This window comes from Salmo salar, chromosome 14 (assembly GCF_965601325.2).
Source record: "Salmo salar chromosome 14, fSalSal1, whole genome shotgun sequence".
Lineage (NCBI taxonomy): Eukaryota > Metazoa > Chordata > Actinopteri > Salmoniformes > Salmonidae > Salmo > Salmo salar.
The window spans coordinates 71,647,633-71,674,682 of record NC_138304.1 but is presented as its reverse complement, the minus strand read 5'-3'; the positions used below and the strand labels follow the sequence as shown (position 1 = coordinate 71,674,682).

At 43.5% G+C, this 27,050-nt stretch overlaps 2 protein-coding genes across 2 annotated transcripts; both read left to right on the top strand.

Moving 5' to 3' along the window:
- Positions 1-310: 310 nt before the first annotated feature.
- On the top strand, positions 311-17,224 carry LOC106569970 (uncharacterized). Its single transcript, XM_014141765.3, has 9 exons — positions 311-600; positions 3,800-3,858; positions 4,225-4,245; positions 4,403-4,675; positions 5,018-5,317; positions 5,497-5,784; positions 6,083-6,261; positions 9,305-9,403; positions 9,685-17,224. The coding sequence occupies exons 2-9, from the start codon at positions 3,813-3,815 to the stop codon at positions 10,105-10,107; spliced, it is 1,629 nt and encodes a 542-aa protein (XP_013997240.1). The 5' UTR covers positions 311-600; positions 3,800-3,812; the 3' UTR covers positions 10,108-17,224.
- A 1,060-nt stretch (positions 17,225-18,284) lies between these two features.
- LOC106569971 (transcription factor 19) lies at positions 18,285-23,401 on the top strand. The gene is made up of 4 exons (XM_014141768.3): positions 18,285-18,510; positions 19,422-20,046; positions 20,220-21,204; positions 21,409-23,401. Exons 2-4 carry the CDS (start codon positions 19,788-19,790, stop codon positions 21,728-21,730), a joined length of 1,566 nt encoding a protein of 521 aa, XP_013997243.2. The 5' UTR covers positions 18,285-18,510; positions 19,422-19,787; the 3' UTR covers positions 21,731-23,401.
- The last annotated feature ends 3,649 nt before the right edge of the window (positions 23,402-27,050 follow it).

Sequence of the window (27,050 nt, the reverse complement as noted above, 5' to 3'; positions counted from 1 at the left end):
AATGGAGGGCCATTTTGAATTTGTTTAATTCATCAGTCACCACTGTAACTAACCCACCTATACGTGAGATATTGTAGCCTACAGGATATCTAAAGTTGTAAAACTATATTTATATATATATATATAAAAAAAATAATAATAATTTGTTGGTACTTTCCTGAAATAAAATTGTTATATTTGTTGTTATTTTACATTACATTACATTACATTACATTACATATAAATGTAATGTAATGTAAATGTAATGTAAATGTTGTTATTTCATCAAACATCAAGGCAAACAAGATGTGAAGTCATAATACCATGTCATAATCCCACAAGAATATGAGTGGCGGCATTCCAGAGCCGAACCTCCGGATTCTAACGAAATGGCACGAGCTCCACCGATCATTAACAGACCACAAGCCGACAGCTACCGAAACTCTCCAGATAATCCCGATTCGTAACACCATTGAAGTCCCTTTCTTTGACGGGTTGGGGGTGAGGGAGAGGGAGAGGGGGAAGATATCAAGAAGAAAAAAACTAAATTTTGTAGAAAACCTTACTTTCTGTACCCCGTAAGTCCCATCTGCTGTTTTCGGATCCAAGCCAGTCTGAAAGGTAATTACCAGCAATTATGATGCATCTATATCTGCTCAATTCTACTGGTTTTTTATTTCACCGAGAAATGTATGGGTTAAATTTTGCAGTTTTTTCGTTTGCTGGCAGGTTATCTGGTTGTTGTTTTATGCATGTCTAACAGCTATATCTAATATGGGTAATTTAGGGCGTGATACCGGTAATGCAGCAGAGACGGGTAGGATGACAGTAATTACCTTCATCTTCACCTACAAAACATAAAACCTATGTTTTAGCACTTCCCATAAAAAAAGGCTAATAATAGAACATTTGAAACGGGGACAATGACTATTGTTGGGCACCAGGCAGCATTTCATAGGCTATCTATGCTATTTCGAAAGCTTAGACGGCCTCTCCGCATCTTCAGATTCTAGCCTATATCCTTACAATGAACACCAGAACAAACACTATGAGGAGGGTTCGTTTTTTTCTAGGCTATTCTTCAACCCATCATAGGTGCCGTTTATTATAGGGCTGGGAATAAAAAATACAAATCATAAGCCTATTATATTTCATCCACCCTCCCCCTCAATCGTTTATGTAATTGATGAACGAATGGTAAGTAGTTGAATGTGAAATTGGTTATTCTTCCTTATTTGTTTGACGTCCTGCCCAATGCGTTAATTCGTGGACACCCTGCCAGGACACCCAATCGTTAGGCTACGTAAATAATGGGAACGACAGATGGCAAATTTTGCATAGTCGCTAAGTAAGTGTTCGGTCTGGTCACATACTCAATGAACTGAAGAGAGAATACAGGTTTTTCAATGGCACTTGGTATTGTGCAAAGGGGGGAACGGGGGACGCGAGTAAGGGAGCCTTTGTGCGCGTGTGATGCGCGCAAAAAAAAGAGAGTGCGAGCGTTTGCCAAAATCCACACGGATGAGAGAAATCGTAGCTGGAACGAGAAGGGGTCTCCCCATGTCTTCCAAATTCCTCAGTGCAGTATATTCCTCATCATTAGCAAAGCTGTGTTTTATCTGGTTGGGATAGCCCATGCAGCGAAGCGTGACACACCCGTGTCGCACCACGGGTGTACAGACTGCACACTGTTTTGCCGCGTTTTACCGAGCGATAGAACAAAAAAGATGCCGTGCGCGCGAGTATGTGAGGAAGAGCGACACTGGATGTCAAACTGATGAGATATGTGCGATAAATTGGGGTGAACACCTTTAGTTCACCTTTACTCCCCACAATACAAATATTGAGTGATCTAACCATATATGGCTTGTTCTGAAAACAGCACAGCCAACTATCGACCATTTCTTATAGTGAGTTATTTGGCCTTCAGGCAATGGTCAAAAGCAGCTGATCATTCTTCAAAAGCAAAACTTTTTGTTGATTGATTTACATCCTTTGTACTTCCAGGTTTGAATAAAGTGCACAACTCATCGTGCACAACTCAATTGGTCAGTATGCAATAAGCTAATGTAAGTGTACAACATAATAGCCGACTATGGAACTATTATTAAACTCTGGTACACTCTAGAAAGAAAAGGTTCCTGGAGTATCCTTTAGGGGTTCTTCAACTTGAAACTGTGGGGGAACCCCTATAATTTCTTTGAAGAACCCTTTCAAAGGGTTCTTCAAAGAACCCCTTTTAATGGATCCTCGAAGAACCATTTGAAGAACCTTTTGGGGTTAATTTTTGAACTACTTCCCCTCCCCTATTGTTATTATTAATAATAATACGCATAACAATAACAATAATAACACAATATTTTAGTTGTCAGTGTTAATTATGATTTTAGAGGCAAAGCAAAATAAAAATAAATAAATGAGGTAAACTCCCAGCAGAGCCCCAATTCTAATGGGTATATCCTCTGGCGTGTTGATGTTAATGTGTAGATGTTCTCCGTATCCACAGCCAGAATGATTTTGCAGTGCATGGTGATCAAACATGTTTCCTGTTATATTCATCAGAGGTGTAGGGAGGGTGAAGTCTGTGAATCCAAAAAAATTTAATTGTACAGTTGATTAACAAAACATGCATATGACAGTATTCAAACCTTGGTTTTTGTGGAAATGTGAATGAAAAAACTGTTTTGATAATGGTTTTCATACGCATAATGTAGAGGCCTATGGGATATTCATTGAAGAGGTAAGTGAGGAGGATGTAAAATGTGATCTACATAACATACCAATTGACATACCTTTGTATTCCTCCTCGTCTGTATACCTGCAGACACAGACACAAAAGTGAGCAGTTCAGTGATCTGCATCTGCCTACATATTCTTACCTCTTTGTTGATTGATATCCATTGAATTGTGTTCTTTTTCTGCTGTAGAAAGATTTGCAGAAATATGAAAAGATAGATGGTATCATCATAAAACAATATGAATTTAGATCATGTGAGGGACATACCTTACCTTAAATTGAGATCTTAAAATGTTTCAGTTAAGTACCTGTGCCTGCTGTCCTTTCAACCTTGAATCCAAAGAACCCCCACCAACTAAGGAGGTTCCTCAAGGAACCACACCTCCTCATTTGGGCCATTTTCAATGCCAAGAACTCTAAGGTTCTTCAAAGAACTTTGAGGATCTTAGAAGAACCCTTGTTGAACCCCTAGTTTTTACTGTACTAAATACAACCCATTGGAAACCCATTGCCTTCAAAACTGTGGCTACACTTTGATTTGCAGCCTGTGTCCCAAATATGAGATGCAAATAGACAGTTCGGTAATTTCTTCATTTATGCCGCTGAAAGAGGCAATGCTTATTAAACAGCACTCTGTGTTCTTTCATGGTTGTACACTAGGATCCTTGGAGCCACTTAGATCCTCCCCCTCCGCTACTCCCCATCTCCTGTCACTGTAGGCAGAATGGTGGCCCAAGCCTAGGCTCATGTCCACTCTAGTCTAATGGTGGTCAGCCTCATCACACAAAAGAGCTGACTAATGCCCTGGGGAACTACACACCACTCCTGCTAATTAACCTCAGGAAATGATGTCATTACCACTGCAGACTCCCAGTTACAGTAGAATTTACTAGGAGTAGATTATTACATTTGAGCACTGCATGTCCAGATTTAAACTATTCCCTACTATGTTTTGTTAATCTTCATACTGTATCTCTACAATTTAGTTTGGTATTTGTATACAGTGCATGTACAATAATTATATCCATATTTAGATAAGAAATATCCGCTGTAAAAAAAGAATAATGTATTATGTTTTTTCAGAGATTCAATCAAGATGAAAATAATTGGTGTTGCCGTGTTTGGAGCCGTGTTCTGCACTGGTAAGCATATTGGCGAATTAGTCACCAGTGATTTAGGTTGAGAGGTTGAAAGAGCATAAAGAATGTTTGACACAGTCACATGATTATATCAGATTTTATTCAAATGAGTACAAAATGGATCGAGTCATTTATTATCTGTTCCTTTTTTTCTTTTTTCCCCTCACTAATTTATGGAGGGTTTGATGTTGACAGCAGTTTTATTTTTGCAGTGAGAATGTAGGCCATTTACATTGCAAGCGTTTTGTGATATTTGCCAAGTTTAGTAGTTTCTCTTCCAGTAGTACAAATGATTTCTAACTTCTTGAAGGATCTTTGGAAACATTGACAAAGAACGTAAAGTAATGCTAAAAATCTTTTACTTTACAGTTCTGACTGCATCCCTGAAAGGTAAAGTCAAGCATGGTCTACAGATTTTTTCAGTGACTGTCAAAACCTGAAGATTAAGTATGAATACCATCAGTAACTTTACCCTGATTCTGACATATTATTCCTTATACTCTGCATACCATTGTCAATCTACCTCTTTTACATTCTCTCTCTTCAGTCAAAGAAGAACACAAGATTGCTTTTTTCGGCGAAGATGTGCACATCCCTCTCCCATCCCTAGTCAGCACTGAGGTTCTGTTCAGGCCCGCCTCCAACCGCACCGCCGTGGTGGTCCTGATGAGGGACGGACGGGTGGTGGGCCACCGGGCCCAGCTCAACTCCCTCAAGCACCTCATCCTGGAGGATGTGGGGGAGGAGCACGAGGGCATGTACGTGATCAAGAACACTGAGGTGCCTGCCGATGTCAAACACATCATCCTCATCGTCAGGGGTACTGTTCTTCTAATTACTGTACAGTTAATTCATCTTCAGTTCTTCTAATTCTTCAAACTTTTCTTCTAAACGTTGCAATCGACTTGTTTCTATACCTCTTAAAACCACTGTTTATCCAACACATTCACTATCTAAGATTGTATCCTAACTCTGCGCAAACTGTGTAACCCTTAGAGGAAGACACCAATCGAAATGAACGTTTTTTGCATTATTGATGTAGTTGTATTTGGTCTGCAATTGATTACGATCATTGTTCTGATGCAAATGCGACTGTATAGGAAGACAATACTCCCCCAGAGCCCTGAGTGATACTGCTGTGCTGTTGTGTGCTCCCTGGCAGATTGCACGCTGGAGCAGGTAGTCAAGTACGGTGAGACATACCACATCCCACTCAGCGACATCTTGGGCCCTATCACCCTGGAGTTCAGGTCCAGTCAAGCCCAGGCCAATCAGACCACGGAGCCACCGGCAGTGGTGCTGCTCAACCAGACTTCCATCCCCCCAGAGGAGTACAAGGGTCGCCTGAGTGTGTCCGAGAAAAGGGTGACTCTAAGCATGGTGCGGGGGACAGACGAGGGAAGCTTCACCGTACTGGACCGCGATGGGAAAGTCAGAAGGAGGTCATGCCTGAACGTGAAAGGTGAGATGAGAAAGACCAAAGTCCAAGAGGGAGTGATCAATGTCAGAGGGAGATAATACTTGATCTAGGTGGTTTGAAATTGTGGTTAAAATAGGATTGACAAAGCTTGAAGACACAAGTCAAAATAAGAGCAACCAGAATTATTTGACAACCTTTTCTCTTTCCCTTTTGTTCCAAAGAGCACCAGAACTTCGTCCACCTATCATATGGCAGTACTTTGAAGATCAACCTGTTTGTGGACCACACAAAAGTCAACCTCATGTACACTCCAGACTGGGACCGGAAGGACCGGGTCATACTGGAGCAAGGAGAGCTAGTGGTGCCGTTGGACCCATCACTGGACGGCAGGCTGACTGTAGAAGGCCCCATGTGCATTCTGGAGAGGGTCCGGATCAGTGACATGGGGCTCTTCAGAGTGACAGACCTGTTGGGGTTCCCTGTGACCAACATCTACCTGGAGGTGAAAGGTAAACCGTGGGTCAGGGAGGAGACTAGGGCTTTAACATATAGATCCATCTATCACCTCTATTAATGGTCTTTCCTTTCCCTTTCTTCTTCTTGTCATCGATGGCACTGTATATTTCACTCTCTTGTTTTGATGTTGTAACTCTCCACATTCGCCTCTCATCCATCAATTTCCTCTTTTCTTTGTGTTCCTTTCTGCCTGCTTGTCTTCCTCCTATCTTCCTTATCATATTCCTGTCCATCCTCTACCCTTATGTCTTTCCTTTCTCCATCCTCTCTCTTCTTTCCTCTCTCTTTTAGCCTATAAGTTACCAACGCTGTATGTTGCAATCCTCTCCTTACTGGGCTTCCTGGTCCTCCTCTTGCTGGTGTGTCTGCTCTCCTGCCTGATAAATGTGCGCCGTCGGGCGGAGAAGGCGCGGCAAATTGCCCTCATCGCCCAGCAGGCGGGCAAGGGGGATGGAGACGCATTCGTCAAGGTAACTCACCCTAACACCTCCTCAACGGGGGTGAAAACGTTAAGACACCATGATCCAACCCCTGTACTATAATTAAACAGTATCTGCTTTATCATATATGTATGCTATTCTCACGTCGAAACACTTAATTTACTAACAATTATCGGCCATGTTCATGTATTTTGGAACCCTGTTACTATGATTCCAGGCCTAATATACTCGTAGACCATAACACACTGCGACAATGGCTCAATATGATTCCAAAATGATAATGCCATATTCCTATTACACAAGTCGCAGATTGCAAAGTAATTGTAAGAGAAATGATGGTTATGGTAAGACCTCTTAAAGGGATAGTGAGACATTTTACAAAATGACGTATTGGCTTCCTTACCCTGTATGCAGTCTATGGACAAGGTATGACAGCAATTCATGCTTTGGATTTGTTTACCTGGCCACTGTTTCAACTGCTAATATTTTAGCATTAGTGGCACAAATCCAATGCAAGTCAATGGGAACAACATTAGTATTTTTGCTCTTCATGTCCAATTCATCCTAAAGTATCTTAAAATTGGTTTTGTAAATTAATGTAGTTACTTAGAGATGATTTGGACATGAAGCGTGAAAATTGTCATGTTGTACCCATTGACTCGCATTGGATTTGTGCCACAAATGCAAAGAAGTTAAACAAAACCAAAGCATGGGTTGCTGTCATACCTTGTCTATAGACTGCTTACAGGGTAAGGTAACCAGTACGGAATTTTGTAAAATGTTGCACTATCCTTTTAAGTATGGTCAAAGAAAGATGTCAGTGTACATATAACTGTATTTGTGTGTACCTTTGCCTGTCCCGCTCTCTTTTCCTCCATCAGTGTGCGTTCCTGTGTTAGTCTTTAGTCTTGACCTATAAACCTCAGATAATTAGCTTTAATTAAACTTCAGGTCCTAATTTACTTTGATAAATTTGCTGGAATTCACCAAGGAACGAAACCGGTCTGCCCAATGTCGGCTTCCTGGATGAGTGGTGCTTTTAAATCACACAAAATGAGATCATCCATATATCATCAGTCATCACTCTCTCCATATGGCAGATTCCATCATAGTTGTAATGTCAAGTGTTTTGTCTGCAGCCCATAATGTTGCCAATGTCCACCCATCATCTTAATCTCAATCTCAATTGGTCCACACAATAGATGTCGGCCTAATTACAAATTGGGGGGAAAATCTAGTTAACGTTTTGCCTTTGCGTTACGTTTCTTCCTCTTAAAGGAGCCTCCGACGGAGCCTCTGCTTGGTGAGAGAACTGTATTCTGGCTTCATTCCGTAGTGTTAAGTGGATGAATCTGTATTGGTGTTTGTACTAACGCTCTGGGGATGGTCATAGCGTCACTATGCTGTGTGGGCCTCCTACCACCATCAGTGATTATATGTCTTTGCCATCCATTCCTCACCCCTCCCTCTTTACGCTAATCTCCAAACTGACAAATAACTGCAGCAGTTACTTATTCATGATAACTGCAGTCCTAGCCTCAGTGCAAATAAGCATACAGATGCAGCCGTCCAATACGATTCAGCTATTTTCAAGCACACATGCACATATATTGTTGTTGGAGGCGGAGATACAAGGTAAACATGTATTTATGTGTATGTGTGAGTATATGCTGATGTGTGTGTGTGTGTGTATCTGCTGATGTGTGTTTGTGTCTGCTGTGCGTTTGTCTAAGATCGGGGCAGTAGCGATTAACATATTCATTGGCTTGGTGATACTGGACTAGATCTACCACTTGTTTTCTTGATTATATGCGGTGGTATGTTGTGAATTGCAGGATTTTTACACGTAGTTAGTAGCACACTTACAGTACATGCAGAGTATACAGACATAATGTGGGATTAGGCTGTATAGTACACTGGATTAAGTTGCCACCTGGACTAAGATTATCACAGCCGAACACTCTGGTATTATAGAAATTAGTGTTCTCTAGTATTGGAATACTGTGGAGAGGAGTGTATAGACCTACACATCAATTACTGCATCAAGAGCATTGTGCATTATGACATCATGTAGTTTAAGTGTACACCCTGGATGGGTTTCCTGGACACAGATTACTCCTGGTCTAAAATGCATGCTCAATGGAGAATCTCTGTTGGGGGTGATTTTTAGTCCAGTTACAGGCTTAATCTGGGTTTGGGAAGCCGGGCCAATTCAAGAACTGTAGTAATTATTCAAAGTTCGCGACACTGTACATCCATGTAAGATCTTATTCTTGATTACAATTATTACGTTTCTTTTTTTTTTTTGGGGGGGGGGGGGGGGGGGGGTGTATTGCTTAATCAGCTACTAGCCCAACAGAATTTGTGTCAAAGGTGTGCCGTTTCTATGTTTGTTTGTATTTGTCTGTGTCTATGTGTGTGTCGGTGTAATTTTTGTACACCTGATGCTATACATTTTTGTGTTTGAACGTGGTGTACCGTAGATAATTTACATGTATTGAATATATTGTGACATGATGTGAGGGGCCTCTGCTGTTCTAATCCCCCTGTAAGGTGTTCCCTCTGGAGGTTTAGACAAAACTATTCAAATGCAGCGAGGCTTCATGTCCCACTTCATTATGGATTTAGCCATAGATTTCTGGAGACTAAGCGACAAACCTGGACAGCTTGTCTGATTTGCTTTGTGGTCGCAACAGCAGTTTCCGGAGTGGTCCGACATGAAAATCGATTGATCTACCTCGATCTCTCTCCTGACACACTCTAGTATGCGATTCCCTGTCCCTCAAGAACGATGGTTCCCTGAAGCCTTTTCCTCTAAACTTCCAGGGTGTTATTTTCAAGCCAACAACTCCAGTCTCTCAATGTGTCACTATATATACACCTGATGATCTTATAAATCTATATAAGAGCTTCGCGTGCAGTACATGTGCTTTTTGTGTGCCAACTCCTATTTACCCATATGTATTCTTTATGACTCGCGGCGTACATGGTGAAGTGAACTTGTGATTGCTGCTGTAATGTGCTTGCCGTGGCTTCCTGCTAAAATACGACCCTCTTGTGTTGTCGTTGGTAGGTTGTTCAAGAGGCCTATACACGGTTCACTGAGGAATCCACTTTGGCGTCTACGTGGGACAACAGCAATGCTACAGAAAGCACGGAGGTCACCATTAGGGTAAGCAGGGCTCAGGGACACATAATATGGTGGGAAGTGGTCTACCGGTGAGCATGTTAAGGTGCAAGATGAAAACACATCCCACCATTATAATTGTAAATGTTTTAACTGTAGACAGACTGGGGTAATGTTTCTATAAAAGGCTGAAAATAACCAGGCTCCACGCCAGGCAGTACCTAGACTACATTTGCAGAAACATACGAAATGAATCATTCATGTTCCTTTTTTGCTGACTCTTTCTTTACTCCCCCCCTCCCCCCCACGCTACTTTCCTTCCACAGGGTCTGGAGGTATCCAAAGCAGGTCGCTACCACACTCTCTCCTCGGACAAGAACTTCCTGGAGATGAGTGACTCGGGGGTAGAGTTCAACTCCTCCGCTCTCCCGTTGGACAGCGAATGTGAGACGGACGTGCCCCAGACCTTCACCTCCCACAAGCTGCTCCTCAACAACTCTGACAGCGTGGCCGCCACCATCATCCCCGAGGGAGACCAGAGTGCCAACCGGACCCCCGACTCGGCCATGAGCCCCAGCTACGTGACCCAGGCCCGGTCTGAAGCCGACGCCCCTGAAGAAGACCTGATGGGTGTCACCACGCCAGAAATGGCATCCAGGGGCGCCGAGCTGTCTGCGGCACTTGAGGCAGCCGATAAAGCTATCAGCCCGTCAGTTCCCAATGCCACTGCAGAGAGCACCACCACCTGAGAGCTCCGGCATTGCATTCCTAAAAGCGCAGACACAAACCCCCGGACACCCTGACAATCTTTACTCTTCAGCCTCAATTACTCCCCCCCTCATGCAGACATAACCCAAATCCTGATCACTGCTTTTATAAACTAAAACTACACAAAAATGCTTGGTGTAAAAATTGCCAGTCTATATGCACTAGACTTAATCCCTAAAGAAAAAAATACAAGACCCTAGCTCATTAGAACACATGAATTCTGTGCATACAGGAAATGCAGGTGTAACGGAGTTAAGAACGTACCGTAAGCTCACTCCACAGCTAGCTTGAAATGTCGCGGATGGAGCCATCCAATTGATAGCTTTTGGGAGGCTCAACACGTTGGAACGTTGTCACGCAGGGCGGTCACGTGTGTTGCGAAGCAGAGGATCACTGGTTCGAGCCTAGTATGGGGCAGTCGGACAGTGGAGGAAGCTAAGCTGTTAGCAGCAGACTGACCCCTGTTACACATGCATTTAAATTAGACTTAAAAGCCAGGATTTAGCCTTAGTTGGCCCAAGAGGCAATTGATAGTATTAATGACTGCATAATGCATGCATGCCTCTCTTGGCCTAAGAGATAATATCTAAGATAACATGGTGGACTAAGGGAAAATGCATTATGATGATTCATGTAAATACATTAAGATTACAATGCCCAAAAGGAATGAGCGCACACTGATTTCTGAGTACATTTTTTTATACCCCTGTAAAAATGAATCCCAGAATTCTTCTAATGACAAAAATGTAAACATTTTTGACAGAGCTACAATATATTTGATCTATCTTTCTTATTAGCATTGAATGCTCTTACCACCAGTACTGTATGTGGGGACATAGACATAGCAGCTGTATGTGGGGACCTTGACATAGCAGCAAAATATATGACATATGTTAATAGGCCAAATTAATTCTACGAATAACATTGTAATACTAGATTAACAAAACCAATAAAGACAACTTTATTTTCGGATAAATCTCGGTAAAAAAATGCTTCTGTCACGGCTGTCTGAGAATGGGACCAAGGCGCAGTGTGTGTATCGTTCCACATTTTTATTATAACTGTGAAACTATGCAAGACATACAAATAAACTAATAAACAAACCAAACCGTGACAAAGAGGTGCAACATACACTTACTCAAAATAATCTCCCACAAACCCAGGTGGGAAAAACAACCACTTAAATATGATCCCCAATTAGAGACAACGATGACCAGCTGCCTCTAATTGGAGATCATCCCCAAAAAACAACAACATAGAAATACAACAACTAGAACCCCACAGAAATACATAAACTAGACAAAACCCCCAACACAGAAAAAAGAAACTAGAACCAACATAGACATAAATAAACTAGACAAAACCCTCTGTCACGCCCTGACCTACTCTACCATAGAACAATAAAATATTTCTATGGTCAGGACGTGACAGTACCCCCCCCCCCCCACACAAAGGTGCAGACTCTGAACACACAACCCGAAACAACAACAAAAAAACAGGGAGGGTTAGGGTGGTGTCTAATGTCGGTCGCGGCTCTGGTGCAGGACGAAGAACCTTCACATCCCGTGGATCCTCCTGCATCGGAGGTGGTTCTGTTGCGGGACGAAGAACCCTCACATCCTGCTTATCCGCCAGCATAGGAGGCGGCTCCGGTTCGGGGCGTAGCCCCCGCTCCACTAGCTGATCCCTCCGCTTTCGTGTCACCGGACCGAGGATCATCGCCGGAGGCTCCGGACTGCGGGCCGTCTCAGGAGGCTCCGGACTGCGGGCCATCGCCGGATGCTCTGGACTGGGAACTGTCGCCGGAAGCTCTGGACTGGGAATGCGCACTGGAGGCCTGATGCGTGGGGCTGGCACAGATGGTGCCAGACTGGTAACACACACCTCAGGGTGAGTACGGGGAGCAGGAACTGGACACCCCGGACTGGGCAGGCACACTGGAGGCCTGATGCGTGGGGCTAGCACAGGTGGCGCCAGACTGGTAACACGCACCTCAGGGCGAGTACGGGGAGCAGAAACAGGACACCCCGGACTGGGCAGGCGCACTGGAGGCCTGATGCGTGGGGCTAGCACAGGTGGCGCCAGACTGGTAACACGCACCTCAGGGCGAGTACGGGGAGCAGAAACAGGACACCCCGGACTGGGCAGGCGCACTGGAGGCCTGATGCGTGGGGCTGGCACAGGTGGCGCCAGACTGGTGACACGCACCTCGGGGCGAGTGCGGGGAGCAGGAACAGGACACCCCGGACTGGGCAGGCGCACTGGAGGCCTGATGCGTGGGGCTGGCACAGGTGGCGCCAGACTGGTGACACGCACTTCAGGGCGAGTACGAGGAGCAGGCACAGGGTGTACTGGGCTGTGGAGGCGCACTGGAGGTCTGGAGCGTAGGGCTGGCACAATCCATCCTGGCTGGATGCTCACTTTAGCCCGGCATGTGCGGGGCGCTGGCACAGGACACACTGGGCTGTGAATGCGCACTGGAGACACTGTGCGTATCACCGCAAAACATGGTGCCTGACAGGTCACACGCTCCCTCAAGCGAGTGCAGATGCGTGAAACTGGTGCATATGACACCGGACTGGTGTTGCGCTCCTCAGCACGCCCGCTCTGCAGCGCTCTCAATGCCGCCACCACCTCTCTCCGGAATCTTGCGTCGAGTTCCTCACTTGTCTCCCTGACTGGCTCTGGTTCACCCCTCAGCTTTCCACGGTAAGCACGAGGAGTTGGCTCAGGTCCCAAACCTGACTCCACCACACTCCCCGTGAGCCCCCCCCCCCCCCCCAATTTGTTTTTGAAGCTGCCTCTCTGGCTTCCGTCGTTGCCGTGCTAGTTCCTCGTATTGTCACCGTTCCTCTCTCGCTGTCTGCGCCTGCTTGCCTTGATGGTATAACGCCTCGTAATATCTCCGTTCTGCTCTCGCTGCTTCAATCTCCTCCTTTGGACGGCAATACTCCCCAGGCCTTGTCCAGGGTCCTGCCCCATCCAGGATTTCCTCCCAGGTCCAGTCCTCCTGACCACGCTGCTTGGTCCGTTGGTGGTGGGAGATTCTATCATGGCTGTCTGAAGAATGGGACCAAGGCGCAGTGTGTGTATCGTTCCACATTTTTATTATAACTATGAAACTATGCAAGACATACAAATAAACTAATAAACAAAACAACAAACCGTGACAAAGAGGTGCAACATACACTTACTCAAAATAATCTCCCACAAACCCAGGTGGGAAAAACAACCACTTAAATATGATCCCCAATTAGAGACAACGATGACCAGCTGCCTCTAATTGGAGATCATCCCAAAAAACAACAACATAGAAATACAAGAACTAGAACCCCACATAGAAATACATAAACTAGACAAAACCCCCAACATAGATAAAAGAAACTAGAACCAACATAGACACAAATAAACTAGACAAAACCCTCTGTCACGCCCTGACCTACTCTACCATAGAAAAATAAAAGCTTTCTATGGTCAGGACGTGACAGCTTCTGACAAACATTAGCCCAGAGTATCTGACATAGGCCTTTACCGCTACAATTTCATTACATCCAGAGAGACACTATTAACAGAAAGTACAGTCATGGCAGAAGGCTTTGGCACCAACTCAGAGAAAGCGCTTGTCTCAGCATATAGCCTCTATAGAATAGCAGAGTTGGAGAGCTAAAACCCCCAAGATCTTCTTACATCATTCTTGCTAACCGACACAAGCTAGTAGATTGAATAACACCATGCTATGCAAGAAAGCTAGTAGTGTCCCTGGGCATGTAACAAAGTGTCCAATCTCTGCCACTTTTGATGACATCATCCCAGCACAGTAAATGTTTACTACATCCCTCATCTTGCAAAACAAATGACCTGGAACTAATACAACGGCAACTTCACATCGGGCCATTCTAAACCCCTCCACATCAGGGCACGTTTCTCATTAGAACCGCAGCCACTGCAGAACAAGCCTTGGAACAGAGACTTCTAGAACTTCTCTGACGGATGGGACATGACAATGATCCCTTTGGAAGGGACCTGAACGTTTGGATCGCTGCCCTTTAATAAAGGCAACTAAGTAAGGCAGACCTATTGAGAAGGAATTACATGCATGATGTCCTTTTTTCATTCCTACTTTGCCTGACTCCATGGCCCTGTTAGCCAAAAGGAACTGAATGCTTAACTGATAAATGCTAACAATTAAGCCAACTTACTTTCCTGACAGACTGAAAACACATCGCTTACTGAGACTGGAGCGCCAACAAAGCCAGCAAGTTATTAAGATTCAATGTATTTGCTGCTGCATTCATCACTGTCTTTATGGGGGAAGGTTTTTACGCATTCTCTTTTAACACAATATATGTTGCCAGATTCATTTATTTGAACCACACATCCCACCCAGAGTCTCTAAACGAATAACAGTAGCTACTTCATCTCAATTCAGTGCAGCATCTTTTGCAAACACGTTGTATTCCAGATAGTCGAGGATGAATGACTAGATTACAATAGAGCGGCAAAGTCACAATGCAAAACGGAACATAATTCTTATCCAGCATCGTGATTGCTGAACTGCTTAAATTTTGTGATGATTGTATTGTCTAAGTTCTATTCAAGTTGTAACCCAGATCTACTCCATCTGTTCAGTCTGAACAGGAAAAACACAGAACCGTTCGCCGACCATTCAGATTCCATTTGCTGCAAATATACATTACAAAGACATCCACCCTCAGTCCATTTGCTTCAGAAACAGTATATTAATACATCCATTACAACGTCTGACAAACCATTCCACTAAGGCCTCCCATTGGTTTCAACTCTAGTCCAACCAGGTTCTGCATACAGTATTATTAACGAAGGCATTCTGTATGTCGATAATTGGTGGGTGTATAGCTGACCATGTTAAAAATGTCAAAGCAAAGGTAATGAAGGGGTGTAACAGTCTCAGGCATTCTGGGACGTGGCGTAGTTGTTGTTGGGGGACAGCATCTGCTAGCAATATCGCTACCTCGCGTTGTAACCGATTTAGGATGTCCGTGAGAGGAACTCAAGAGAGTAAGTCAAACATGATTGGTGTCAGAAAGAAAAAGCACAAATATAATTACATGAGAAAAAGTCCACGTCTAACAAAAGATTTTTAAAATGTTTTTTATTTTATTGCAGCTATGGTAAATAATAATACCTGCAAAATACAAGTATGATTCTACTTTGCTTTTTTGTCTAAAATGAAGGTTTAATTGTTTTTAATGCAACATGAGAATACTTGACAGCATAAATATCTTATGTATAAATGAATCATATATGATGTAGCTACTTGATCGTTGGTATTCTATCGGCTATTATCTTGGTTTTCTGGAGTATTACAATTTTATAGATGTGTGTTAAATCGGTGCTGAATTTGCAGTGATTAGATTAGGATGGATAACAACATTGACTAAAGACAATGTAAAAGCCACCTAATCTTTAAAGCTATCCCTTCCATATCAGGTAACAAGCTACTGAATCCATGGTCTGGTGAGGTATATTTGACTCATTCCTATTTTAGCTAATTGACTTCTGATTGAATCTTGAGCAATATCCGTGCTATAGCATCAACATTATTATAATTTTTTTAACTGGGTAAAAAAAACGATATCTACAATTCATACACACATACTATACCTTATAAACATTACCCAAAGCTCACTTTCAAGCACTCTTGTATATAGCCTAGATATATTGCATGTGCATAGCCAATACTGTTTCTTACTGCAAAGTTATGCAATATTTTAGATCCTTGAATTGCGTCATTTATCCTTTCACTAAGTTCACAGTAGATAGATACTGATACACATAATATATGAGATGCCTTAGACTGAGAAGACATAATAGCAGTAAAATGCCTATTTTTCTGTCTCCCTTCCTCTTCCTCTCTCTGTTGCATTACATATCATCTACCTATCACGCGATAGTATCAGCACCTGAGAATGTTTTTGGAAAAATGCTTGACGCGCTTGAACATTGTCAGAACTCTTAGTATCACGACTATAACTAATATTTTTTCTTCTTATGCAGATAACTGCTGTCATAGCTGTAGTATTCCCAAAAACTACTGCTGCATGCTGACCTGTATATTGCCTGTGAGACAGCAGGAATACTGTAGTATTTAAATTGCACTGTAGGTCCTATCCTGTTGGTGTATGTTCATGCAGTCAATGAGGTATTCTCATTGTCAATATTACTATGGCTAAGACTGGAATAATGTACACCTCGCCCGCAAAAGCCATTACAAAATCAGCTCTGCAATTTTCAAGTGTACTAGTTTATTTTTTTTAGGTTCATTGGAATGGGTAGTAAATTATTATGATGTGACGACGGAGGAAAGGTTTGTCTTGAAAAAACATGAAGAATAAAGGGAAAAAACGTGTCGGAATGCTTGAAAGAGAGGTCAAGTTTTTTGTAGACCTGCACCTGCATTAAATTCTATTTTCTTAATATTGATGTCAGCCTACATGGTATGCAAGCAAATGGTCACCCAGGGGTGAGAGTAAGTCTTGGGGTGACTTTATGCTATATACAGGAAAAGAATGTGTGATTTTGGCAACAAAGTTTGACCATTCATTATTGAGCCTACCATGTATGTGCATCCTTTAAACAAGACTCAGTAGTATTTAGTATTCAGCAATATATGTCCAGTTTACCTACTTCAGGGTTGAGTTCACTAGCCCAAAGTACATAGCTGAATTCAGCTGAATGTTATACCTACCTGGCAGGTTTATTTCAGATCCCTTGGTGGGAAAATGTCAGATATATTCAGGAAAACTGCTTCAATGCTTAAATGATGCATGCTAACCTTGGTTGTTATTATTGCATTTTATTGTTTTGTTAAATTTAAAATGAATGACTTTCCAAACTTGTCTGTTAGGTTTAAGTCCAGAATTCTTACTGTTGGTTACCCAGCTATATTATCATTGACTTTTATAATACTTTGCTATCATGTAGAAACAACTATGCCCTTGTATGCTATAATTAACAATTTATAAAATGTTATACTTTTGGCATCATGCACAGAATTTTTTTAATATGTTTTTTTCTGTAATGAATGAGCAATGTCCATTAAAGGATTTTGAAGAGACAGCGATGGAAAAGGATGCCATTATTGTGTCTTGTGTCAGTGCCATGTCTGCAATATATTCTTCCAATATAATGATTTACATTTTTGGAACAAAAATATTAAGCTGAGGTAAACTCACTAGGGAACCTTCTTGGTGTCGCAGGATTGGGAAAGTAATTTCCATAATGAAGTCAAATTCTGGAAGTGAATCGAGTTTCCTCCTGTAATGTGCAGACATAGGGCCTACAGCAGGTGTAGCTACAGATTGTTACACCAGATTATGTGATATAAGCAAAGATTTTTGTTGTTCATTACTGGAAGTTACAGGTTTGCCTACATACAAAACTATACCAACAATTTTCTGATTAACCTGCATTTGGCGATACTGTCTTCATTCTCGATTCAGGAAAACAGGTATCTTATAAATGTCAGTGTCCAGTTGCAGGTGGTTCTATAAACACCAGAGAAAACTCAAATAGTAAATCCATGATTTTTATCGAGTGAGATATGCCTCTTGCATGTATCTTTGAGTTGCACTGTCGCCTAGAAACGACTAGTTCCGGCAAAGATGCTGGGAAATTCTAGATGTGCGGCAGCTAAGATGGTGAGGAACCTTTCTTAGATTTCTGTTTTTTTTTATTATTATTGTAGAACCACCTGCAACTGGACAGGGACATTTATTTTTTTCCAGAATAGAGAACGAAGAGAGTAGGCCTATCGCCAAATGCAGGTTAGTTGAAAGATCTATGGAGCAGTTTTGTATAGGAAAACCAGTAACATTTAGTAAGGACACCAAAAATCTTTGGTTTATATAACATTATCTGGTGTAGTAGGCCTGCAATCTGTAGCTACAGTAGGTGCTGCAGTGCACTGTTCTACCTACCTACCTACCTACCTACCTACCTACCTACCTACCTAACTAACTAACTAACTAACTAACTAACTAACTAACTAACTAACTAACTAACTAACTACAAGTTGTATATGTAGTAGCAGGGCAGGTACCTCAGTGCAGTGACTGAGTTTAAATCTGCCATCGCTGTGAGTGACAGCACAGAGGCGGGCGGAAGTGGCGTGGAATCTCGCGAAAGAAAGCCCGGCTGGCGCGCCAAATTTCAAAGGACTTCCTGGGGGAAAGGAACGCGAAAACCTCTGTTTAGCAAACAACGACGATTAAATTGGACATAAGTCAAAAGTGATCCAAAATACTAAAGTATATCGACAGTTTTAAACAATCGGCGTCGTTAGCATCATATTTAGGCAGTGGAAGAGAATTCAAGTGCACCAGATTCGACCCACGTTTGTGGAGGTAACGTTATGACTTTCAATGTGGATTACAGGAACTATCCAACTATCCACTATACGCCTTGATTGTGAAATAATTTTTCCTAGTAGTGTATTTTGAGTTCCTAATGATATGCACCTCTTAATCGGTGTAACGATTTATTACATTTTGTTGACATTTGTAGAGTCATCTTTGAAAAAATAGTTGTAATTTAGCTAGCTAACAAGTGATTCACTTGCTGTCCCCTGCTTTGTCCCTGTGCTATAGCATGGCACGAGCTTTGGGCTACACGAGCAAATCACGAGCACTGCCTGTCATGCATCCAGTAACGTTAGCTATTAGCTACCTACATGCAATTCTAGTTTTTCATATAACAATGTGCATCATATTTGTGAATGATCATAACGCCAAGGTAGCACCTACTACTATTCAACTACATGTAAAAGTCTATTTTGATGCATATTTTTCATTGATGTAACTTTTCTCAGATCCAGATGAATGCACTAGATGGGGCAGGGATGGGCAACTTTGATGGGGGCCACAATCTGAACTAATGATGTGGGGGCCACAGTGGCTCATACCCACCTCTATACCAATACATGCAGTCAGAGCTGGCCCTAACCTTTTGGGGTCCCTAAGTGACATTTTGTTGTAGACCTGGAGTTGCCATCCAGACCTGGAGTTTTCCCGGACTTAAAGGCTTTAATTGCGTCAATAAGTTCCTCCTCTGTAATTTAGCCGTCACATGAGTCTTTCTGTACAGATGTTACATTTACGTTATTAATAGAAAAAAAATCATCCTTACAAATAACTTTGTTAAGGAGAGATGAAGACTGAAATGAAAAAATATGCTTAAAGTACTTTGCTTCCGCTTTGAAAATATAGCTTGGTGAATCATGGGCATGTTGTCTTAGAATTTCCCCTCTTCTTTTCAGATTGAACTACTTCAAGCTGCCAGTTCTAGCCCCCAGCCTTTTAGTGTCAATTTCTGAACTAGTTAGCTTAGTCAACTGTAACCATTAGTATTACAACTGATATTTAGATGACGTCACTCAGCAACTAACCGTGCAGGTTATAGACTGTATACAATATTTGTTTTAACTTTCACTGTTAAAACAAGAGTTTTAATGTTTACTCTGTTCAAATTCATTCAACACCACATACTTAGAACAAAGCTTTTACCAGCATTACAGACAGCTTTTTAATCATATTTACTGACTTAAGTGCTATTTAAGCCATGGAAAGCTCTATGTAAGAAAGTAGCTGTCACTGACTGGGGTGGGGATCGGTTAGCCGTGGCCATGCTGTCCGGAGTCCAGCCGTGTTTCCAGCTGCTGAGAATCGGCTCGTCCTCCACAGATTCGGCCCAGGACCTGTACACGTTCCGGCCGGCGCTGACCCACTCAGTGTTTCGGCTGGGCCGTGCGGCAGAGCTGTGTGATGTCACCCTGGACTCGACGTCTGTGTCCCGGATCCATGCCGAGCTGCATGCTGAGAGGGAGGTGGACGGGGCGGCCGAGGGGGGCTGGAAGGTGCAGCTAAAGGACCGGAGCAGCCATGGTGAGTTCCACACCATCCCACGTGATTACAGTGTACTTTTTAATTTATTTATAAAAACATATCTACGTGTTCTACAACTACACACACTTGTGTTTAGTTTCCTTAGGTCTCATTCAACTCTATTCTACAAGCCTTTCATCTAATGAGCTTTCTCCTCCACCTTCCCATGCCAGGTACATGGGTGAATGAGGTCCGTCTGCAGCCAAGTGTCCAATGGGAGCTCTCAGATGGTGACACGCTCACCTTCGGCTGCCAATCAGAGCGAGGGAGCCCAGAGTTCTACTTTCTCTTCCAGAAGGTTAGCGTGCGGCCGTTGGACTTTGACGCCATCACCATCCCCAAGGCCGGCACCTTCTCCTCCGACCTGAAGAACCGAATCAGAACGAGCCTGGACCGCAAGGCGGTGGCCAACTTGGATCTCTCCACTTGGTCAATCAACAGGGCGACTGTCATTCTGAATTCCATTGGAAGCCTGAGCAAGATCAATGGGAGTCCTTGGACATTTAAGAGGAGTGACGGCAATATCACAGACCCAAACTCCACCTCCCCGCCTTTTACATCCTTGGTCCCGCCCTTCACCCCTCCTCCCTTTCCACCCACTACCTCTGTGGTCTCATCCAAGTCACTCCCGGCGTCATCCAAGAGCAGGCGCAAGTCAGCCCACACTGTCCTTCTGGAGGATGACAGCTCGGACGAGGCCAGGGACCACCGAAGCGTGAAGGACGGCCAGAGAGGGACGAAGAGAAGACGCCTCTACAAGTCAGAGTCTGAGGGTTTCCACGCTTCTTTAGCCAAAACGGACCAGGATGTACGACGCCAGTTCGAACTGAAGCCTGTGCCTAAACCGATTGCAAACTGTCACACAATCGTTGCTAACGGCAAACTCAACCCCGTATCCTTCAACATCAATCAGAGGCGGGAGATCGACCCAAACCATCAAAGGACTGGCCCAAATATGAACGTCTCTGTGTTCCGACAGCAGAATATTTTTCCGCCGCCATCTTCTGGGCGGGGAAGGCGACGGGCTCACAGCTCCCCAGTGTACTCCCCTATGGTGGTGGGAGGAGAGAGCTACTCGCTGGTGTCCCCGTCCCTTAGGATCTGCAAAGAGGAGAGAGGACGGCTAGGGCAGTTTGCCAGATTTCATGTCACCACTGGGTGAGAATGCCCTTATGTGACAGCATTCAAACTACAGTGATATTTCTCTAGTGTTTTTTTTTTTTTTTTCATTGTACATTTTCTTTCCCTGTAAATATTTATCCGTTCTCTCTTCACATTCTCAAATTATCTTTTTTGTGAAATCGTGTTAATATATTGAAAGTCAAATGTGACACTCACACCTTGCTTTTCTCCTCTCTCCAGCAAGCGGCGGGGCCGACCAAGGAAGCACCCTCCTCCGCGGCCCTCCCTTCCCCCTCCTTCCTCTTCCTCATCTTCCTCCACATCCTCCTCGTCCTCCTCTTCGAGCTCCTCCTCGTCCTCCTCAGAAGACGAAGAGGAGGGGGTAGTATCCCAGGGGGTGGAGCCGTGTGCCGCGCCAAACTGCCGCCTGCCCCAGCAGGACACGGTGCAGTGGGTCCAGTGTGACGACTGCGACGCCTGGTACCACCTGGACTGCCTGCACTGCGACCGCAAGAACCTCCTGCTGGACCCCAATGCAGACTTCCACTGTGGCTGCTGCTGATACAGCAGGACTGGGTCACAGCCCCTAAACTAGAACACACTTAAATGCCTTAATCATACCAAAGTGAATTTGGGGCTTGTTTATGGAGAGAAAAAAGACGATTGTTGTATAATGGGGATTGTATGATTTTAAAAGTAGATGTTGTACAGTGTTTGTGTTTGTTTTTTTTTGTTACGACTGAGGCTGTCATGGACAGTGGGGTGGTTCTCATCGACGTGATAGTTAGAGGCTGTCCTAAACGGACATTTTACAAAGTGTTCATCCACTCTCGCTCTGTTGCGCAACTGTTTGAGGAATAGGGTGAAAGCTAGGACTCGGGTTAGCAGTGGAATCCCCGGGGACTGACATGAAGTGTGTTGGAACTATTTCAGCTACACACGGGCTACTCTCTGGTGTACAGTATAAGTCTGGAAACGAGTAGATGTACAGTGACCGACAGCAGGTTTCTAACTTCATGTACTAAGTATTTCGCTATGGGGTTGGGAATAACCTGCTGTTGATTGGGGCTAATGGAGGTGGTATTGGAGAATTCATATCTGCAGTAACACAATGTGCATTGCAATACTCTCATCACACAACAAAAATAATCGCGCAAGGATATGCTTAGCTTGGTTCTATCCCGTTGAGTAAAGATGTTTATGCAAGGAGGAGCATGGGTTTTCTGTGTTCCTACTGTTGTTTTAATGTTCTCTAAAAGACTGTTTTGATGTGAGAATTCAGATCTATAACATGCTGACTTGTTTTTTTGTCCTTGTAATTAACATAAGCTTTCTGATGACTTTGATTTACGTCTCTAACAGTGTACCGTATGCATATCTGTCCATAACACAAATAGATTTAGAGAAACTCCACCCAGAAACTATTTTGGTGTTTGTTCCATTGTTGACATAGTCTCAAAATGTTTTGCTCGTCAGCGATCAAGTTTTCAAGATATGTAACTTTTAAATGACAGATCATGCCCATATGAAGCATTTAGCGTCGTATGATTCTGCTTTTTCCAAAATGAATCCTACAGGGATGATTTCTGTATTTTGAAAGTTACATATCTTGGAATCTTTATTCAACTAGGCAAGTCAGTTAAGAACAAATTGTTATTTACAATGACAGCCTACCAGGGAACAGTGGGTTAACTGCCTTGTTCTGGTGCAGAAAGACAGATCTTTACCTTGTCAGCTTGGAGATTTGATCCAGCAACCTTTCAGTTACTGGCCCAACACTCTAACCACTAGGCTACCCTGCCACCCCTTGATTGCTGACCAGCAAAACATGTCAACGATGGACTAATGAAACAAATACCAGAAGATTTGTGGGTGAAGTTTTCCTTCATCAAGTTGTAAAGCAGGCATGACCAACACTCTTGAAGGGCTACCCTTGTGCAGGGTTTTGTTCAAGCCCTATAACTCACCTGATTGTACTAATCAGTTGCTCCTTAGGACCTTGATCGTCTGAAACAGGTGAGCTATAATAGGGCTGGAGCAAAAGCCTGCTCACCCATTTGATCTCCAGGAGTAGGGTTTGCTCCAGCAGATGTATAACAACAGATTTCACACCGTCTCCACTTTAATGATTAGAAGATCAGCTCGTAAGAGCACGTCACAGATGGATGTCTCCGATTATTGGTATTTGTCTTGAAAGTTACCAGGGAGGAAATAAAAGGTATTTAAAAATGTATTGATGGAATATAATTTTTCAGCCTGTCGTTCGCAAGTCTGTTCTGTTCACCATGATGCTTACTGTGAAAGTATAACACATCTATTGGCTATTGAATTACCAAGTGCCTGGATAAAAGCTGTTCTATATTGAAAAGAAACTAGCACAGCGGGGATCTTGACGCAGCAGCCTCACAGATTTCATGGAGCATCAAGATCACCCGTGTGTGCTGAAGCTTCTTTTCAATTCACCATGATATTACCATGACTCAGACTTCAGCCCTCTGGGGGTACATATCCATCTCTGGGTCGTGATAACATTCTCTGGCCTTTATAATAGGTTTTCATCCAGATTGCTTTTTCTCCAATTGGAGCATGTCTGCTCTCAGGTTAGTGAGGTGTGCCCTAGAGCCCTGGTTAACATGATACCAAGTCAGATATGTGCAGACAGACTCACAGACGGCCGAGGAAACAGATTACAGAGGGGGGAAACGCCGCCAGACCCTCAAGGGCGAAAATTACATTGTCCGTGTTTCCATGGCAACACTTATTTTTGGGCCAGCCACAGCGACAGACAAGTGTTACTTCTGGGAACCTTGGAGGTGATGGGAAATGGGACAGCAGAGAGAAGAAAATCTATTTGGCTCAAATAATTGTAGTCTGAGGGAAAATACCATACTGTTATTGGGAGGGTGTTAATGAGAACGTTGAGCTAAAAAGCTATTTAGCGTTTTTATTTTTCACCAGCAGAGGGCTGTGTTGTTCTTTTAAGCGAACTCTGGCTGTTGACATCACTTATAAGTGCCTGGTATAAAACTACCCAAGTCTGGATATATTTATGAAGTCATTCCCAATTATTTTCACTGAAAATCATGTTTTCATACACAATTCAAAGATAATTCAATATTGATATAAGTTACTGCGACGGACAAAATAGGCTTGGGATGGATGGATTACAGTACACTTATTGGCACAGAATATTATCAGACACCCCAGCCAAACAGGTCCAGATGCGAGAGTTTGACCCATACGTGCTCTGGTGCCTGAGAGGTGTGGTGTGACTGACACACAGGCTTACTGAGGCCTGATGGGATCACTCTGGAGCAGCTGCCACTTCCCCCCCAAGAACCTGTCTGCTTACTATTTCCTCCTGACCCCATCCTGACCCTGATTCGGTGGGCCTCCAGCACCAGTCAGAAGAGGAGGGAAAACCCTATTACCCAATAGTACAGCCTGAGAGGTAAGTGCCTGGAACACAATGAAGCCACCGTTCGTAAGCCTTGTGTTCATTTTAATGACTATCAATTACAGTCAAACAATATTAATGGGCCATGAAAATGAATGTCTGATAGTATTATAGAACTCTCGGCGCTATAATGCTTCCAGTTAAAAGTTGAAACTCTTTCTCAATAATTAATAAAACATGGCCAGTAACAACATGTTCTAAGAGTACGATTCTAAAAAGTAAAAATAAATTGACGTTTAGCAGAACCGAGGGCCCACAGGCGGTCAATGGGATAGAGATAGTCCATTCATACATTCATGGCCATGTTTCGTGGTCACGAAATTCTTGCCAAATACTTAACTTGGGTTGAAATCAGCCTGAAACACCTATTACACGTTTCTAACAGTTGTAGAGGGAAGATCATTCCACATGACCAGGCTTTATGTCACTACTTTGATGGACGGCCCTGATGTCAGAGGGAGGGGAGAGTAAGTGTGGCAGTAATTGGACATGACATTTTAATGGCAGACTATCTGTAGTTAGGCTCATCAGAGAGGCTTTAACATGCTGCCTGAGCATACAACACATACTGTGCTGGTATCACAACATGCAATGAAGTGACCACACACACACACACACACACACACACACACACACACACACACACACACACACACACACACACACACACACACACACACACACACACACACACACACACACACACACACACACAAAGGCCATCACTCACACAGCAGCATCTCCCAGTGGGTGGCATGCTTCATTCTCTGAACTCAGTCCACAGGTGGTGAACAGAACAACCATCAGTCTCCAGTCCATCCGAATCTCAAAGCAAGTGGGCTTGTATCTGCACTGTAACATCTTGAGCGATCTAGGGGTCGTGAGGTTAACATCACAAAGAGCAGTTGCTTATAATTCAAAACAATTTGGCTATATCAACCCTTTTAGGGTCTGGGTGTTTGAGTGATCTGGGGTCGTGAGGTTAACACCCCTAGAATAGTTATTATCGTGAATCTTAATATGAAAACAAGATTGTATTTAACGGCACCTATGGGGTCTGTGTTGGAGAATTCTGGGGTTATTGGGTTAACAATGCAAAACAAATGAATGTTTGCTTTCATCAACAGGCTCCCATCTCGCTTTCCCACAGGTAGCATGGCTATTTCTGAGTCATAACAATTGAGTTGAGACTCAGTGGATAAAAGTAAATGGTAGCAATGGCAGGTTGCTTTACTGCAGGCTGTGAAGGAGTGCCCACTTAGTCTTCCACAAGGGTAAACCGCTGTTGAACTGCCAATTATGTGATACACTTGCTCAGCATCCGCTCTGCTGCTTACATAAATGAGTATTCGTGTCTCAATCCATTCTCAGTAATTGTTTTAGCTAAGTCTATATGTGATGGGAGTAAAATGCCTACTATTTCACATGGCAGAGGGGCCAAACAGCAGACATGTGTCAAGTACAAGGGATGTAAAACCCACAGGCTCTCTCACACTGGGAGAGAATGTGAGGAAATTAAACCGGACTGGCAATCTCGCCAGACTCACACATCTAGCCAGCCAGCCCCTGCCTCAATGAGCTCTCCCCCCTTTAATCTGTCCTCCAAACATTGTTTTTTCCCCCTGGGGAGCCGGCTTTCTATTTATGGAGGAGTGTTGAGCGGATGTGAGACGATCAGAGCGCCTGCCTGCCATTGTGTTTGTGTGTGAGCTGTGCATTGTGGATGAGGAGTGGATGAGCGGACAGACAAACAGGGGCCAGCGACGCCGCACAGGGAACAGAACAGATGCAAATGAAACATGTAAAAAAATGGCTAAACATGGACAAACACGACGTACCAGATGCAACAATGACTTCTAGGAGAGGCTCTCTCAGCATGAGGACAAAAGCCTCTCTGTGTGTGTCACATGAATGTATACACTTTAGGTGAGACAAATGATAAACACACAGAAGCTGTAAACACACACACACACACACACACAAGGGCCTCAGTATATATTCACAAAAACACAGCTACCACCCTTGTGCCTGAAACTCAAACCCACACTTCTTAAATCCGGCAACAAGCGCGCTGGAAATAAAAGAGCAGGGAAAACACTAATTAACTGTAAACAAAGTCCACGGTACTAAACTAATGAAGATATTCATGAGTCGGAGAACACCGGGGATGAGTGGCAGAGACACCGAGCGAGAAACAGATAGCAGAAGAGGACTAGAAAAGAGTGGGAGAGAGAGAGAGAGAGATGGGAGAGAGCGAAAGATAGAATGAGAGCGGGAGGGGAAGAAAGAGAGAGTATTTTCAGGAGGGGTGAGAGCCCTTCCTCCCTGGGGCTCCATGTCTCTCCAGCCCTTTAATGTCTTTAATTAAACAGAACAGAAGTATCCGCTGCTCCTTTGGAGTGCCATTACCGAAGCAACACTTAGC

Bases quoted from the DNA above. Each gene is read 5' to 3' on its own strand.
- LOC106569970 (XM_014141765.3), top strand. From the start codon at position 3,813: ATGAAAATAATTGGTGTTGCCGTGTTTGGAGCCGTGTTCTGCACTG. The intron at 3,859-4,224 runs GTAAGCATATTG...TTTACTTTACAG, and splicing joins TGGAGCCGTGTTCTGCACTG to TTCTGACTGCATCCCTGAAA. The intron at 4,676-5,017 runs GTACTGTTCTTC...GCTCCCTGGCAG, and splicing joins CATCATCCTCATCGTCAGGG to ATTGCACGCTGGAGCAGGTA.
- LOC106569971 (XM_014141768.3), top strand. From the start codon at position 19,788: ATGCTGTCCGGAGTCCAGCCGTGTTTCCAGCTGCTGAGAATCGGCTCG. The intron at 20,047-20,219 runs GTGAGTTCCACA...TTCCCATGCCAG, and splicing joins AAAGGACCGGAGCAGCCATG to GTACATGGGTGAATGAGGTC. The intron at 21,205-21,408 runs GTGAGAATGCCC...TCCTCTCTCCAG, and splicing joins AGATTTCATGTCACCACTGG to CAAGCGGCGGGGCCGACCAA.